We start from the raw sequence: 16,703 nt of genomic DNA, 5'->3' as shown, positions 1-16,703 counted from the left end.
AGGGCAGACTACCTCAGCCCAGCCTTCCATGGAACAATGGGCTCCTGGGAAGAGGGAGGGCTGAGCTGCACTGCAACCCCACTGTTAGCTAACTTGGGACCAGAACAGGCCGCGGGTACTTTCCGCGTGTCAACTGCAAGGTCTGGAGAGAAATGCTGAGTGGACCAGCCGGTGGTTTAAGACTCAGAAAGATCCACTGTTAGTGCCAGTGAAGCACCACATGCTGTGACAACACCTAGTGGTAGTGTTCATCCTCACCTTAAGTGGGATTTGACACAGGCCCTGTAGGACAGAGTCCTGCAGGACAGTAGGGCCCTGGGGCTGGAGAGCTGGGACAAGGAACACTTGTCCTGTTATGGCCAACCCAGTTCTGCCCCTGGCCCACAAGAAGTGATCCCTGACCCTGACCCACAAGAAGTGATCCCTGAGTGCAGAGCCAGGAGTAACCCACGCAAATGCACATATGCTGAGTGTCTCGTGGCAAGTCAGGTCCCAGCGACGCCTGCAGAGGGCGTGTACACCGCCTGGACTACTGAGGCAGCCCAGTCAGGCCTGGCCCAGGAAGGGTCCCTGCTGCAACCCCGCCGGGCCCAGCACGGCGCATTGCGGATCTACCCGACTGGCCGCTCCCGGCTACCCCGTAGCACACAGGAGTCGGCATGGGCACCTTGGCGTGCGCGTTTATTCCCACAGCTGGCCTCAGTGATCCCCGAAGAGCAGCGCCGAGAACACGCAGCCCAGGAACTTCTGCAGCGACGCGTGCATGGCGGGGCTGAAATCGCCGGGGTAGTGCCGGGCCAGGGTCACCAGCAGGCAGTGGCCCAGGAGCTGCGGAGAGAGCGCGAGTCTTCCCGAGCATGCACCCCGGGCAGGCCGTAACCCGGGTGCAGCCCAGCCCGGCACGGCCGACCCCGCACACCTGGAAGTCGGCGGGAGCCACCCGCAGCTGCTGCCCGTGCAGGTCCCGCAGAGGGGCCAGCACGCCGGGCAGGTCGTCCAGGTGGCTCAGGGCCTGCGCCAGCGCGTCCGCCAACTTCTGGCCGTGGGCTTTCATCTGCGCGGAGCCGGGGCTCAGGTCCAGGTGCTGGAAGTAGGTCTTGGTGGACGGGAAGGCCGCGAAGGTCCTGCGGGGGCCAGGCCGGTGAGGGGCGTCCCGGGGAAGGAAGGGGGCTTTGAGCACAGGGGCCGAGAGTGCGCGCGGCTTGGTACGAACCTCTCCAGGGCCTCGGACGTGTATATGCCCACGTTGCTACCCATCTTCCTCCACAGTGCGTGCACCACCGCCAGCTCGGCCGGGGACAGAGCCATCGCGCCCCGCTCCTGGTTTCAGATGAGCCCAGACTCCCCAAAAACGCCCCGACGCGCCGGGCCCCAAAGACGCGGGGTCCCGCCCAGCCCCGCCCCCGGGCCCGATTCTGCTCCTGTGCGCTCCGGCCACCAAGGGGCGCTCGGATACAAGTCCCATGTCTGTGCCCACCTGGGACCTACCTGCTCTGCATCATCTGCCTCCAAGGCCCTTTTTCCATCCGCTGAATAGAAAGGAATGTTTTGGGTTTTTTTTGTTTTTGTTTTGGGGTCACACCCCGGCGGTGCCCAGGGGTTACTCCTGTCTCTGCGCTCAGAAATCGCCCCTGGCAGGAACCGGGGGGGAGTGTCCCCCATATCCCTCCTCCCCCTCAAAGGTAGTGAGAGAGAAGTAGAATGCCTTCTCAAATACAGACTGGGGGTTGGGGAGGACTGAGCCTGTTTTCTATTGTCCCTGGTATTACCCCTCCCCAAAGCCAACTGCTAATTTACCTGGACCGTGAGACCCTCCCACAACTGGGAGGGGTCTGTGGTTGGTAGTAAAGAGTGGCCTGGTGGGGAGGGGTGAGAAGCAAAAGCTGCAAGGAAGATCAGAGACTGGATGGGTGCAGAGGCTGCTTAGCTTAGAGGCCATGTGAGGAATATGCACATGGCGATTAGGGCCTTGTAATAAAGCTGGATTTCTCCTGAAACTTCATCTGATTGCCTCTGGATCATTTCTTCACCATCACCCTGATACCTACAGACCCACCAGGTTGTATGGACTGCAGGTGCCGGTCCGGGCCAAGAAAGGTCTCAGTATCCATCCACCAACAACACGATGACTTTATAATTAATAATTAACACAACACCAGGATTCTTGTGAGAAGCAACCCACCTAGATTTGATATCGGCTCCCCATAGGGTTCCCCCATATGTCCTCCAGGAATAAGCCATGAGCACCGCTGGGAGTGATCCTAAAACAAACAAAAATGTTCTTTTGGACAAGGACCCTTCCTGAATGCCTCCCAGATTTCAATTGCAGCAGCCCAAACCTCTAAAGAACTGCTTTCATTCCACTCACATCTTTTTAAACTGTGCTAAAAATCTATAATTTTATAACCTATAACTGCTATAAAAATCTATAACAATTTACAGTCTGGATCATTTTTATTTTATTTTGGGTTTGGGACTACACCTGGAGGTGCTCCTGGGCTACTCTTTTTTTTTTTTTTTTTTTTTTTTCTGGGCTACTCTTGGTTTTGTGTTTACTACCTGGATGCAAGGGCAAGCTCCTTAACCCCCACACTGCCTCTCCCAAGCCTCTGTGTTTTACATTTAATTTTGTTTACTGAGAGGTTAGGTTTTGACTTCTGCCTTAAAGGGCTCTCTACCCTGTAGCTTTTGTCAATATTTTATTGCTTTATGGGACTGATTAATGTTTTGTTGACTGGCTAGACCATATTTGATTGTGCTTTCAACTATAGATGGAAGTTTATGTTGTCTCCATAAACCTATTTGGTTCCAGTTCTCATTTCTCCTGATATTGAAACACAACAAACTCTCCCTGAAAGCTCTTACTGTGCCACCTTCTGCACAGTCTCACTGAATGAGGCAGGGACTCACCCTGTATTTTCCTAAAATATCTGGGCTCAGAGGAGAAAAGACACTATCTTTCAGAAACTCAGGGCTGGATTCAACGTCTCTGGGGCACCTCAGAAACAATAGTGCAGCCATTGCAGGCCCTGTGCATAGCTTACATCTCAGATGCTCATCACAGGGCTGTGTGCAGAGACCTGTCTCAGTGCCCATCTCAAAGAACAGCTGTGAACTCAGCCAATGCCAAGCTGGGCCCCAAACCCTGCCCCCAGACTTGTCTTTAAAGGGCCCTAAATACCATGTCAGAGTATTTGAAGATGCCACCAGGTGGCACAGGGCCCTGGAGAAGCAATTGCCTGGCATGTATGGATGCTGCTAACAGGCTCATCTCATCCACACTGAAAGTGTATTTTTGGGGGGCCGGAGAGATAGCATGGAGGTAAGGCATTTGCCTTGCGTGCAGAAGATCGGTGGTTTGAATCTTGGCATCCCATATGGTCCCTTGAGCCTGCCAGAGCGATTTCTGAGCGTAGAGCCAGGAGTAATCACTGAGTGCTGCCGGGTGTGACCCAAAAAACAATAAAAAAAAAAAGTGTATTTTGACTCATTTTGTCTACTCTGTGTGCATATTTCGGGGTTTCTTTCCTAGAGGATGATTGGGCCAGGTTTGTCCAGAAGGAGCATGGCACTGCCCCAAGCAAGGGCTGGAGATCACCTCATTCTAGTGCAAGGATTTGGTGAGCATGAAAGGGCAGATGGATAAGGGCAAGGATGTGTCTCCCCCTGTTTAAGGTAATGACAGTGTGACTGTTCCTCTTTCTCCATCTCCCATTCTCCCTCCCTCTGCTCAGGAGAGCTGCCCATCCCTGAGGTCCCCATCTCCAAAGAGAAATGAGGCGCACACACATACTGCAGCCCATTCAGGCTTTATTCAGACAAGGGAGGGGCAGGAGGCCCCAGGTAGGGACGGGATGGGGGCCGCCAGTTCCAGCTTAACGGTACTTGGAGGTCAGCACAGTGCTCACGGAGGCCAAGAACTTGTCCAGAGAAGCGTGGACGGCGGGAGTGAAATCCGCGGGGTGGTGAGCGGCCAGGGTGACCAGCAGACAGTGGCTCAGGAGCTGCAGAGGGGAAGACGGGGATCAGCGCGGGGTGCCCCACTCTGCCGCTCTGCAGGACCTCGTTGCCCCCCGGGGTCCCGCGCCCACCCACCTTGAAGTTGACGGGGTCCACACGCAGCTTGTGTGCGTGCAGGTCGCTGAGCGCGGACAGCACGCCGGGCAGGTCGTCCAGGCTGCCCACGGCCTTGGTCAGCGCATCTGCCACCTTCTTGCCATGGCCCTTGACCTGGGCGGAGCCGGGGCTCAGGTCGAAGTGGGGGAAGTAGGTCTTGGTGGTGGGGAAGGACGCGAAGGTCCTGGGGAGGAAGGAAGAGAGGAGGGAGGGTGAGGGTGAGCGCACCCCGTCTGGGATGGCAGGTCCCAAGCCGGTCCCCGCAGGCAGGAGGCGTCCAGGGGTCCCCTTACCTCTCCAGGGCCTCTGCGCCGTAGTTGGCAGCCTGGCCGCCCACCTTGTCCCAGGCGGCCTTGATGTTGGCCTTGTCGTTGGCAGACAGCACCATGGTGGCTTTTTCTCTGAGTCTGTTCAGGGACCAGAAATGCGTTTGTATCTGCGCTGGCAGCTTTTATGCTTGGGGTGCTGGGGACTCGCCCTCGGGGGCCGCACTCATTGGCTGTCCCGGGACCAGGGCGTGCGAACGGGCTGGACGACAGGGGGCGCCGGGGGCCGCGGGGGGCCGCGGGGAGCCATCAGGCCTCCGCACGCAGATTGGACCCCCGGGTCCTCAGCCTGACCTTTGTTGCTCCCCATCCCCCGTGTCCCTGCGCCTCTGGTAGCACTCCCCTCTCTGCAGATGGTGCGGCCAGTCTGCCCTGGCATCTCTGCCAGGGCCATGAGCATCCTTTGCACCAGTGGGCACTTCCCCAAAGGCCCAGAGAGAGGCAGTGAGGCTTGGCACTCCTTGTGTATACATGCTAAGGCTTGAGCAGAAGCCAGGCATTGAGAGGCCAAATGGGATCAGAACAAAGCGCCAGCCTTCCTCCCTCCCTCCCTCCCTCCCTCCAGACCCCATCACAATCCCTCCTGCCTCCTCCAATTTCAGGGGCAAGAATCTGGGGGCCTGGGTGTGGAATGGTGGGCGCAGGCCAGTTTGCCTAGCTCAGGGTCTAGGTGCTGCTCTCTCCTAGAATCCAGGTGATGAAGGGTGAGCTGAATTCCCAGGCCTCCTCTCCAACCACCAGGGGAGGGGCAAGGTTTACTAAAACAGCCTGTGTTCCCCAACTGAGTCTGGAAAACAGACTGAATAGTGGAGAGTTGCTGAAGAAAGCAAGGACGCTGCTGGAGGGGACCTGAGCTTAAGGAACAGAAACTTGAACCAGAAACTTGAACACAGTACTGCAAGCCTTGGAGTGAGAGACAAGGGTGCACATAAGCACCACAGCATGAGGACAATTAGTCACAGGATGGGCTGCTCCACGGAGGAGAGGACTCTGCTTAGGGACGGGAGGGAAGGGACTGGAATCCCACTTGGCACAATTCTCTGCCCAGTGATAAGTAAAGGCTCTTTCTTCTCTGGGCTAACAAAAATACAGGGCAAAATATCAGAACTTGGGGAGGAAAGGAAGCCAGAATCCAGAATTTCGCTTTCTCAGAAGCTAAAGAGGAAAACTTGGGACATTCTCCAGCCCACCTCTCTCTCCTCTTCCTCTCCTAACCTCTTCATCTAAAGGGGCTGATCACGGAGGTAGGCTGGACAGGGGAGCTCAGGGACTGGCCAATGTTCTATCCTGCATCTGGACTCTACCTCTGGGCTTCTCTCCTCTAGGGCTTCTCGAAGGTCCCACTAATCACAGACTTAGTCCCTTTCCTGAGCCTGTCCTGAGCCTCAGGTCCCATCTGACTCTGAAGGAAAAAGAAGACACAGCTGAGTTCTTTTTGCTTGTTTGTTTTTTTGGGGGGAGGGAGTACACCCTATGGTGCTCAGGGCTCACTCCTGGCTCTGCATTCAGGAATCACTCATTACTGGCAGTGCTCAGGAGACCATATGGAATGCTGGGAATTGAATCCAGGTTGACCATATGCAAAGCAAGTGCTCTACCTGTTTGACTTTTGCTACAGTCCCATGCATAGCTGAGTTCTTGGGGTTCAGGATGCCCTAGCTCACAGAACTGTCCTGCTGAAACATGTTCCAGTCTCTTTGTCCCTGATCCTTTTGAAGTCACACTGGGGACACACTTCAGCTAAGTTATCTATGCACACACACTTTATCTATATAGGTTCCACATTCAGTGGTGCTGAAGAAATAAGGGGCACTGTGCTGGTGGGTATCTTTGAGGCTCAGGGTTACTTCTATTGGTATGGTGGCCATGTGATGCTTTCCACATGGTGGCCATATCCTCTACCACTTGAGCCATCTCCCTACCCCCTATGGCTCCCATTATTAATATAGGAAGAGTGTCCATGTGTAGAAGAAAAAGACAAATGATTTATGCAACTCATTACAAGCCACCAATAGGAAATTTACAGAAATAAATGGCAATTAATAAAAGGAAGCATATGAATTAAACTGTCTGGAAGAGAGTAAGAAGATGCTTCTGTGAGAGATGGGGCTGCAGGCAAATATTTGTGTTTTGATGATATTTTTGTAGGAGACCACACCCAGGAGTGCTGGGGAGCACTCTCCAGGCTCATTCTGACACAGGATGAGTCAGCAGTGCGAAGGAACCTACAGAACCACACCCCAGAGTTCTTAGGGTTCAGTGGTATGATGATAGATTTTTTTCCCTTAACTTTTCTTATAATACAGTGATTTAACAAGTTATTCATAATGCAATCATTTCAATCACTAACTATTCAAACACTAATCATCCTACACGTGTGTGCCCTTCCCTTCATCCTACATTGGTGTCCCCAATTCCCACCCACCACTCTAGTCTACCTCCATGAAGGCACAAACAATTTTCTACTGTTTGTCACAACACAAAAGGAAATGGAATTATCAAAATTTATTATTTTGGAGCCAGAAAGATAGCATGGAGGTAAGGCTATAAATAAAATTATTATTTTATTTTATTTTATTTTTTTGGTTTTTGGGTCACACCCTGCAGCGCTCAGGGTTTACTCCTGGTTCTGCGCTCAGAAAATCGTTCCTGGCAGGCTAGGGGAACTATATGTGATGCTGGGATTTAAACCACCATCCTTTTGCATGCAAGGCAAACACTCTACCTCCATGCTATCTCTCCAGCCCCCTATTATTTTTTAATAAAAATATATTTATTTAAGCACCTTGATTACAAACATGATTGTAGTTGGGTTTAATAAAAAGAAAACTTCCCCTTCACCAGTGCAATATTACCATTACTAATGTCCCCAATCTCCCTCCTCCCGCCCCCCATATTCGCGACAGGCAGTCTAATTCTTTTATTCATTGACATTGTCACCATAGCTGTCAGTGTAGTTATTTCTCTAACTGTACTCACCACCCTTTGTGGTGAGCCAGTCCTTCCAGCCTTCATCTCTATTGTCTCTGGGCATTATTACAATAATGTCTTTTTTCTTTCTTTCTCTTTTGTTTTTTGTTTGTTGTTGTTTTGTTTTGTTTTGTTTTTCTTGGTCACACCCAGCAGCACTCAGGGATTACTCCTGGCTCTAAGTTCAGAAATTGCTCCTGGCAGGCTCGGGGAATCATATGGGATGCTAGGACTCGAACCACCATCCTTCTGCATGGAAGACAAATGCCCTACCTCTATGCTATCTCTCTGGATCCAGTGTCTTTTATTTTTCTAAAAACCCATAGATGCGTGAGACTATTCTGTGTCTCTCTCTCCCCCTCTGACTTATTTCACTCAGCATAATAGATTCCATGTCCATCCATGTATAGAAAAATTTCATGACTTCATCTCTCCTGATGGCTTCATAGTATTCCATTGTGTATGTGTATCTCAGTTTCTTTAGCCATTCACCTGCTGCAGAGCATCTTGGTTGTTTCCAGAGTCTGGCTATTGTAAATAGCACTGGAATGAATATAGGTGTGAGGAAGTGATGTTTGTATTGTGTTTTTGTGTTCCTAGGGTATATCCCTAGGAGTGGTATAGCTGGATCATAGGGGAGCTCAATTTCCAGTTTTTTTTAGGAATTCCATATTGTTTTCCATAAGGACTGAACTAGACTGCATTCCCACCAGCAGTGAATCAAGAGTTCCTTTCTCTCCACATCCCTGCCAGCACCGATTGTTCTTATTCTTTGTGAGGTGAGAATTATAAAAGTTTAAATTGAAATCATTGTTAGACTTCTCCATGGCATTCCTAAAGTCAGTGTGTCGAAGGATTTACTGGGCTGTGGTAGGTACTAATTGAGCCTTCTGTGTTATATTTTAGGCTCCCTGAGCTTGGGAGATTATTATAAAACTTTCCCATCAGATTTCTGTGATGCTACGGGACTGACACTACTATCAGATAGTGAGGTCCAGGATTTATAGATCTAAAAAAAAATTTGGTGGCTTGGAAGTTTGATAAATTTAAGTGACACAGAGCCAGGCCATTTCTGTCAGTTGGTGTGAGAGCTGCCTTTTGGTTGCTGTAGTTCATGAAGAAAAGGACATCTGCCCCCCCCCCCCCCCCCGCTTTCTGAGAATGCCACAGATGTATCAGCCAGGACCTGACTACCTGGGAAGTGTCAGCAGCTATTATTTTTTTATGATAATAGATTTTTATAACATTTAAGTGGATGTGGAGGAAATGCAAATATAAAATGATGGGGACAGGGGCCAAGAGGTCTCAGGTGCATTGGTGATGTTAATAAAGGACAGAACTAAATATCCAGCCAAGGTCAGCAACAAAGAAATCAAGAGATCCAAACTTTAACAATCAAAATTTATAAAGTACCTGTTATGTTGGCAGGCTGGGGGCAGGGAGAGGTGGTGACATGGGATGAACTTTGGTAACTTTGGTCGAGGAAGTTGGCACTGGTGGTGGGATTCACCCTGAAACATTGTATGTCTGAAATCCAACTATGAAGAACTTTGTAAATTTGGTTTCAATACAATATTTAAAAAATCATTTATTTATTTATTTACTGTTATAGGGATCACACTCAGTGGTACTAGGAGATATGTGGGGCCAGAGATAAAACCAAGGGCTTTAAACATGCAAAAATATGTATTCTATCAATTTAACCACATGCTCTGTCCCAGTTTGATGGTATTTTGTTTATTTGGGACCACACACAGCATTAGCTGTGTGAGTCAGAGGGGCTTAGTCCTGGTTCTGTTTCTGGGACCCACTCCTGGCAGGCTTGGGGGACCATATAGAGTACTGATGGTATAACCTGGATTGGCTGCATGCAAGGCAAGTGCCCTCCTGTTGCATAACAGCCCTTTGGATGGGGCTGGATGGTGATGGATAGTGATGGGATGGAGGGTGAGAAATCTTTCTCCTCCAGCCCAGGCCAAGTGTCTGCAATTCCATCCAGCCTTCGGGTCTGAGGTTTCAGGGTAGCAGCGAGGAGATCCACAGACAGGTTTTAGGAGATACCATCTTTATTCAGCCTTGGCCAACATGTGTGTGGCCTATCAGAACCTTTTACGCTGGATCCCTATTCAGCCATGCATTGTACCTTGTCTCTCAGCCATCTATCCTCCTGCTGCTTTTTCTCTTGCTGCATCCTTCCGAATCTTCTCTCCCAAATCCCACTCTCCTTCAGGCCAAACCTTTGCTACCTACCAAACACCCCTCCCAGAAATGGGCAGGTCTTATTAGCAGGTAAGGTTACAAGAAGAATGGGGGATGGGGTAACACCGTCCCTGCTGTACTATTGCTCCAACTTGCTGGTGGTTTTTGTTTTTGTTTTTGTTTTGTTTTGGATCACACCCGGCAGCGCTCAGGGGTTCCTCCTGGCTCTAGACTCAGAAATCGCCCTGGCAGGCACAGGGGACTATATGGGATGCCGGCATTTGCTCCATGCTATCTCTCCAGCCCCTTGCTGGTGTTTATTGAAGGTTGCCATATCCTGCAGTGCTCAGGCCTTACTCCTGGTTCTGTACTGTTGAATCACTCCCGGGGGTGGGGAGAGATTAGGGGACCATCTGTCACAGGGATTGAACCCTGTTGGCCAGGAGGAAGGCAGGTGCCCTACCCACTGTGCTATCTCCCCAGTCCTCATGGTGGTATTTTTGACCAGAAAGTTGTGGGACTGTAGATAGAGCTGTGTTGATTCAGCAGAGGATAGGAGCCAGTAAGTGAGAGGAAGCATATTGTAAGTAAGAGGAGTGATAAAGCTTACATGAATTTCAGTTTATTTCCCAAGTGTTTTTGTTAGTGTTTGTTTTTGTTTTTGCTTTTTTGGACCATGCCTGGTAATGCTCAGGGGTTCCTGTCTTTGCAGTCAGAAATCACTCCTGGTAGTATCTGGGGAGCACATGGGGGCCAGGGAACTGAACCCAGGTTGGCTGTTGCAATGAAAAAGCCTGCCCTGCTGCTGTACTATCTTTCCTGCTCTGGGTGGTGTTATTCCTTTTCTTTGTGGGGGAGGCCTAACACTGGTTTCAAGTGATGCTCAAGCTGACAGGTCTAAGCCCCTCAAGGGCTGCATCAGCCACCAGTCCTGATCAGGGAGCTTGTGGTGCCAAGGGGTAGATGGGGGTCAGCTGCAGGCTAACTAGCTTCTCAGCCTGCTTCTCCACTCTGAAGTGAAAAATTGGGCTGTACAGCAGAGGAAGAGTATTGGGGGTTAGGGGCCAGCTCAGAGTCTGATACCTGAACAAAAGCAGTGACCCAGACATTCACAGTGATGCACACTCAGACGCATATTTATTACTCACCCCTCCCCATGCACACATGTATTTGTTAACCTGGAGATCAGTGTCCTTGGTATGTATGTGAAGATGCCTGCTTCATTCCCTGGAGAGTGAAAGTGCCCAATTCTGGATATCGCCACCCTCCCCCACCTTCCAGTCTACAGCTGGGTCCTTCTACCCCACCTACTCCTCTGTGAGGAGCAGGATTTGTAGAAAGCTTGATTTGTTTTGCTTTCTTGCCCCCCTGTTGTTTCCCCCACATGTTTGTGTATTTTTAGTGGGCCACACCCATAGGGTTTTGTGCTCCTAGATAGTTCCTGGGGTCACTGGAACTTGCAAAGCTCCCAGCCTTTGGGCCATCTCTACCCTGTGTTTTCATTTAGACCAGATTGCCTTAACCTGGGATCAGTCAGAGAAACTTCCACTGATTCTGGATGCCTCCAATCTTTGGAAGTTTTCCTAGGGCCATCAAGGCTGGTTCCCCAGGAAGGTAACTTCCCTCCTCGTCCTCCCTCCGTTTCCACTGGAAAGGGGTACCTTTCCCAGCGATCAGGAGAGAGCTCTGAGGCCCTTACCCCCAAAGAGAAGCGAGGCGCGCACACACACATTGCAGCCCACTCAGGCTTTATTCAGACAAGGGAGGGGCAGGAGGCCCCAGGTAGGGGCGGGGTGGTGGACGCCAGTTCCAGCTTAACGGTACTTGGAGGTCAGCACGGTGCTCACGGAGGCCAAGAACTTGTCCAGAGAAGCGTGGACGGCAGGAGTGAAATCCGCGGGGTGGTGAGCGGCCAGGGTGACCAGCAGACAGTGGCTCAGGAGCTGCGGAAGGGAAGACAGGGATCAGCGGGGGGTGCCCTACCCTGCAGCTCTGTAGGACCTCGTTGCCCCCCGGGGTCCCGCGCCCACCCACCTTGAAGTTGACGGGGTCCACACGCAGCTTGTGTGCGTGCAGGTCGCTGAGCGCGGACAGCACGCCGGGCAGGTCGTCCAGGCTGCCCACGGCCTTGGTCAGCGCATCTGCCACCTTCTTGCCATGGCCCTTGACCTGGGCGGAGCCGGGGCTCAGGTCGAAGTGGGGGAAGTAGGTCTTGGTGGTGGGGAAGGACGCGAAGGTCCTGGGGAGGAAGGAAGAGAGGAGGGAGGGTGAGGGTGAGCGCACCTCGTCTGGGATGGCAGGTCCCAAGCCGGTCCCCGCAGGCAGGAGGCGTCCAGGGGTCCCCTTACCTCTCCAGGGCCTCTGCGCCGTAGTTGGCAGCCTGGCCGCCCACCTTGTCCCAGGCGGCCTTGATGTTGGCCTTGTCGTTGGCAGACAGCACCATGGTGGCTTTTTCTCTGAGTCTGTTCAAGGACCAGAAATGCGTTTGCTACGGCGCAGGAAGCTTTTATGCTTGGGGTGTTGGGAACTCGCCCTCGCGGGCTGCGCTAGTTGGCTGGGGAGCGCCCAGGGGTGGAGTCATGGACAGGGCAGTTGCGGGGTCCGGGTCAGTCTGGCTCTGGGTCTAGCTAGAGCCTTAATATCCTAGTACTGTTGCCGTTAATGGGGGTGGGGTGGGGGGACGGCTTGTGCGTCCTAGCCATCCTGACCCGCGCTCTGAGTTTACGCCTAGGTTGGGTGGCTCTTGAGTGCGGTAGGTAGAATGGGGGACACGTTCCTGAAGTCAGCAAAACTCCTTTGCACCAAACTGCTCAGGAACTAAAACTCTAAAGAGTCCAAGCTGACCTGGTGAGGCGATTAAACCTTGTTCTTAGCACCTGGGAGCAAAGTCGCCCAGGACAGTCCTAGGGGCAGGGACAAGACCTTGGAAGGGAGCTCAGGGCTTAGGGCACCGCACCCCCCCCACACACACTGCTACAGCTATTCAAGGTGCCTGCATGGGGCGGGTTGTCAACACTGCACTCCTCATTTAGAGTCAGGGGCGCCCATCATTGCATCCCAGCCCTGCTCCCCTTTTTTTTTTTTTTTTTTTTTTGTGGTTTTTTGGGTCACACCCGGCAGTGCTCAGGGGTTATTCCTGGCTCCAGGCTCAGAAATTGCTCCTGGCAGGCACGGGGGACCATATGGGATGCCGGGATTCGAACCGATGACCTCCTGCATGAAAGGCAAACGCTTTACCCCCATGCTATCTCTCCGGCCCCCCTGCTCCCCTTTTTTATAGGGTTTTGGGGTTGCTGCCTAGTCTCCTGTCTGCTCAGTAGAAGGGGACAGGGGCTGTTGAGCAGAAGAGAGCCACCTTGGCTAAGGGTCTGTCGTCACAGGGATTATGTCAAAGACCACGAAGTTGGGTTTCCCTCCTTTGGGACTGCTGCAGCCCACCTTCTACCCAGGAGATAGGAGAGCCGGCAGCTAGTCCTGCTAAGGGAGTTTTGGGAAAAGCTTCTGAGGCTTGAGGCTCCTCCTGTGTTCCATGTCAGGAACATTCTGGGTTTGGAGCTGGAGAAATGGCACAGGGCAGAGGTCTGTGTACATGGCTTACCAAATATGGGTGCCAGGCATTTCCAGAAGTGACTGCAGAGGGCAGATCTAGGATAGCCATTGTGGCTCAAAAAAAATCAAACTTAAAGACTAGAAAAGGTGGTTAGGGATGAGAAGGGCAGGGGTGCTATGAGAGTGCTTGGTGCCTGGAACTCCGGGTGTGAGGGAGCCCCAAAACCATGGTCCAATTCTGTTCTTCTCAGCAGGGCTACTATTCTTCACATTTTGGGGTGTCCACACCCCGCTCAGACCGGACCTGTCAGTCTGGGAACTGGTTGCATTGCTTTTGATTTTTTTTTTTTGGGCCACACCCGGCGGTGCTCAGGAGTTACTCCTGGCTGTCTGCTCAGAAATAGCTCCTGGCAGGCACGGGGGACCATATGGGACACCGGGATTCGAACCAACCACCTTTGGTCCTGAATTGGCTGCTTGCAAGGCAAACGCCGCTGTGCTATCTCTCCGGGCCCTGCATTGCTTTTGAGAGGTTTCCAGCCCCTGGCCTGAACTACAGAGGCCCTAAGATCCGGGACCCTTGTTCCACTACCCTGCCTCAGTGATGCCACCAGCCCAGAGCCCAAAAACCACACGCGAGCTTGTTCCAACGTTTCTTTATTAACAGACCCTCTGGGGCTTCAGCCAAACGCGTTCAATTCAGCGGTATTTCTCGGTCAGCACCACGGCCAGGGCGGTCAGAAACTTGTCCCAGGCCGCGTGCATTTCCACGGTGAACTCGTCCTGCAGGTGGGAGGCCAGTGTCACCTGGAAACACTGGATCAGCAGCTGTGGAACGAGAAAGAGGAAGGGAGACTGTGGGTGGTGGCAGGGCCTTGCCTTAGCCCCTTCCCAGCCTCGGGGAGCACCCGGCTCACCGGGAAGTTGGCGGGGTCCACGCGGAGCACCTGGGCGTGCAGGTCTGCTAGGGGGCTCAGGACGGCGCGCAGATTGTCCAGGTACTGCACGGCCACCCCCACGGCCCGGAGCATGTTCTGCCCGTGGCTCAGCAGCAGCGCCTCGTCCGCGTTGCTGCCCAGGTGCGGAAAATAGGTCTTGGTGCTCGGGTACACGGTGAAGAGCCTGCGGGGTGGGCGGGCAGGCTTCCTGGGGTGCGTGCAATGCTGGCAAGCTCAGATCGGGAACCCCCCAAATTCCCCCACCACCCTGGGCCACTGAGTCTCGCCCACTGAACCAGGAGACCCGCCCTGCACACCTGAGCAGCAGCTCTGCACCCAAGACCGCCTCATGGCCGGCTATGAGGTCCCAGACGCGCGCGATGTGCGCGCGCTCCAAGGCGCTGAGCATGGTGCAGGCGTGGCTGCTTTTGGGGGGCCGCGCCCGTGCCCGACAGCCTTATAGAGGCCGGACGCGCGCGCCACACCCCCCTTATCTGCGCGGGAAGCAGGGACCCTCCGCCGTCCTGCGTCCTCTCCAAGCTTTGCTAGCTTGGCCATGCATGCACCGAGGGGATGGAGCTTGGAGCTTGGAGCTTGGAGAGGTCTCCAGGGTGTGGTCCTCAAAGGGGTCCGTGCTGAGGAATGTTGGAACGGGAGGGGCAAGGGCAGGAACCGTCATTCCAAGGAGACCCCTTGAGAATCGCCAAAGGTGACCCAGGCCCCCCTCTGCATGAGACTCTGAAAATGGTAACTCTAGGAGTCTGAAGGTGCAACTGAAAAAAAAGGGGGAGATACAGACTGTCCCCTTACCCCAGCATGGACTGACTGTGTCCCAGGAAAGCGCCTTTAGCTTCCCTCTCATGAGTCGTCCCTCCCAAGCGCGCGTGGAAACACATACAAATACACACAAACACACTGATAAGGCAGAACTCAGTTACTCCAGTTTCATCCTTTTATTGGGGTCCAGGAGGGGCAGAGGGAAGGTGCCAGGGGGCAGGGACGGGCTCTGCGGTGCTCCTGGCCTCCTACGAGGCGGCTTCGCTTAGCGGTACTTCTCGGTCAGCACGGAGGACACGAGGGTCAGAAACTTGTCCAAGGCGGCGTGGGTTTCGGCCGTGAAGTCGTCGGGGAAGTGCGCGGCCAGAGTGACCAGCAGACAGTGCGCCAAGAGCTACAGGAGGGCGGGAAGGAGGGCAGAAGAGGTTCAGCTCAGAGGTGGGCAGGGAGGGAGAGAGGAAGGGTGCGCCCCTGTGCGCATCCACCGCACCCCAGCACCCCTGGCCCGCTTACCTTGAAGTTGACGGGGTCCACGCGCAGCACGTAGGCGTGCAGCTCGCTCAGCTTGGCCAGGGCGCCGGAGACGTTGTCCAGGCTCTTGACCGCTTCGCCCAACGCGTTCAACACCTTGGTGCCATGAGCCTGCAGCTGGGCCGAGCCGGCGCTCAGGTCGAAGTGCGGGAAGTAGGTCTTGGTCTGCGGGAAGCAGCAGAAGAGCCTGCGGGGCAGGGAGCGGTTGAGCAGGACAGAGGTTGTGGGGCTGAGTCCCAAAGTCCAAGCTCTTACTTCTGCCCCGTGGCCCTGCCTCTAGTTGGTCGCCTCCACCCTCCCGCTGCGGGGTCCCTACTCAGGCAGATCCGTTTCCTGCTGAGAGTCAGAGCAGATCAGACCCAAAGTTCCTCACAATCGAGCCTGGTGTTGGCTGCCCTGCCCCAGGGAGCTCTAGAGGCCTAGCTGCTCTGTTCTCCCTCCTTCACTCACTGTTGCACTCCCTGGCTCACCCACAAAGTCATTTATCACTCACTCACTCACTCACTCACTCACTCACTCACTCACTCACTCACTCACTCACTCACCCACTCATTAACTTGCCCACCCACTCAGTCACTCACTCACCCATCCACTCACTCACCCACTTGCTAAGACCCTCACAGCCCTCCAAAGCCTCACTGCCCTGCTGGCCACCCTGCCCACCCCAACCCCATTCTTCTGACACCCTCCCCTGCGCCTCACCTCTCCAGGGCCTCAGGGCCCACAACATTCGCCTGTGCAGAGACCTTGTCCCACAGGGACAGGACATGGGTCCTCTCGGCCTTGGTCAGAGACATGGTGGCAGTTGAGCTGAGTGGGGAGCGTACAGGACGATGTTGGTGGAGCTCAGTCCCCGGGGTCCACTTATATGCAGGGCTTGGGGTGGGGGCCAGCCGGTGCTTCTCGTCAGGAGAGGGTGGGGTCTCTTATCGGCTCCAGTGGACTGGGCAGTCAGGGTTTGAGGGGCTATCACGCTGCCTTTCCAGCCCAGGCTGGAAGGAGATTGGGGCCCAGGCCTGCCCAGGCATTTGTGGTCAGACTGGCTATGTGACTATCCTTGTTGCTGTTCTTAGGGGGAACAGTGCCTCTGATGGTGTCTGCTCTGTAGCTCACTTGTTTAAACTTTCACTTCATTCTCCCTGAAAGGTCAGAGGGCAGAGTGCGGACTGTCTCATGAATGGAAACATGTTGGCATCAGAGTCTTTTCCAACTCTACTGTGGGGCCTCCTCCCACCCACAGTCCATGTTGCCTAGCATTTGGTGGGGTCCCTCAGCGTGGACACACAGACCAGGAGGA

At 53.7% G+C, this 16,703-nt stretch overlaps 5 protein-coding genes across 6 annotated transcripts; all 5 read right to left on the bottom strand.

Moving 5' to 3' along the window:
- Positions 1-660: 660 nt before the first annotated feature.
- Positions 661-1,333, bottom strand: LOC126000856 (hemoglobin subunit theta-1-like). Its single transcript, XM_049768014.1, has 3 exons — positions 1,214-1,333; positions 920-1,124; positions 661-828 (listed from the first exon to the last, which is right to left on the bottom strand). The coding sequence occupies exons 1-3, from the start codon at positions 1,306-1,308 to the stop codon at positions 700-702; spliced, it is 429 nt and encodes a 142-aa protein (XP_049623971.1). The 5' UTR covers positions 1,309-1,333; the 3' UTR covers positions 661-699.
- Positions 1,334-3,793: 2,460 nt separating this feature from the next.
- Positions 3,794-4,551, bottom strand: LOC126000846 (hemoglobin subunit alpha). The gene is made up of 3 exons (XM_049768003.1): positions 4,410-4,551; positions 4,096-4,300; positions 3,794-4,004 (listed from the first exon to the last, which is right to left on the bottom strand). Exons 1-3 carry the CDS (start codon positions 4,502-4,504, stop codon positions 3,876-3,878), a joined length of 429 nt encoding a protein of 142 aa, XP_049623960.1. The 5' UTR covers positions 4,505-4,551; the 3' UTR covers positions 3,794-3,875.
- Positions 3,794-12,074, bottom strand: LOC126000847 (hemoglobin subunit alpha). 2 transcript variants are annotated; one of them, XM_049768005.1, is made up of 4 exons: positions 11,960-12,074; positions 11,646-11,850; positions 11,394-11,554; positions 3,794-3,843 (listed from the first exon to the last, which is right to left on the bottom strand). In XM_049768005.1, the coding sequence occupies exons 1-3, from the start codon at positions 12,052-12,054 to the stop codon at positions 11,426-11,428; spliced, it is 429 nt and encodes a 142-aa protein (XP_049623962.1). In that variant the 5' UTR covers positions 12,055-12,074; the 3' UTR covers positions 3,794-3,843; positions 11,394-11,425. The 2 variants fall into 2 exon arrangements, with proteins under 2 accessions (XP_049623962.1, XP_049623961.1); XM_049768004.1 differs by lacking the exon at positions 3,794-3,843 and having other exon boundaries at positions 11,343-11,554.
- A 1,785-nt stretch (positions 12,075-13,859) lies between these two features.
- HBM (hemoglobin subunit mu) lies at positions 13,860-14,510 on the bottom strand. The gene is made up of 3 exons (XM_049768008.1): positions 14,416-14,510; positions 14,078-14,282; positions 13,860-13,988 (listed from the first exon to the last, which is right to left on the bottom strand). Exons 1-3 carry the CDS (start codon positions 14,505-14,507, stop codon positions 13,860-13,862), a joined length of 426 nt encoding a protein of 141 aa, XP_049623965.1. The 5' UTR covers positions 14,508-14,510.
- A 606-nt stretch (positions 14,511-15,116) lies between these two features.
- LOC126000850 (hemoglobin subunit zeta-like) lies at positions 15,117-16,203 on the bottom strand. Its single transcript, XM_049768009.1, has 3 exons — positions 16,109-16,203; positions 15,389-15,593; positions 15,117-15,269 (listed from the first exon to the last, which is right to left on the bottom strand). The coding sequence occupies exons 1-3, from the start codon at positions 16,201-16,203 to the stop codon at positions 15,141-15,143; spliced, it is 429 nt and encodes a 142-aa protein (XP_049623966.1). The 3' UTR covers positions 15,117-15,140.
- Between the last annotated feature and the right edge of the window lie 500 nt (positions 16,204-16,703).

The sequence above is a fragment of the Suncus etruscus genome, chromosome 2 (genome assembly GCF_024139225.1).
Source record: "Suncus etruscus isolate mSunEtr1 chromosome 2, mSunEtr1.pri.cur, whole genome shotgun sequence".
NCBI classification, from domain to species: Eukaryota; Metazoa; Chordata; class Mammalia; order Eulipotyphla; family Soricidae; genus Suncus; species Suncus etruscus.
This window is presented reverse-complemented; position numbering and strand designations above follow the sequence as displayed.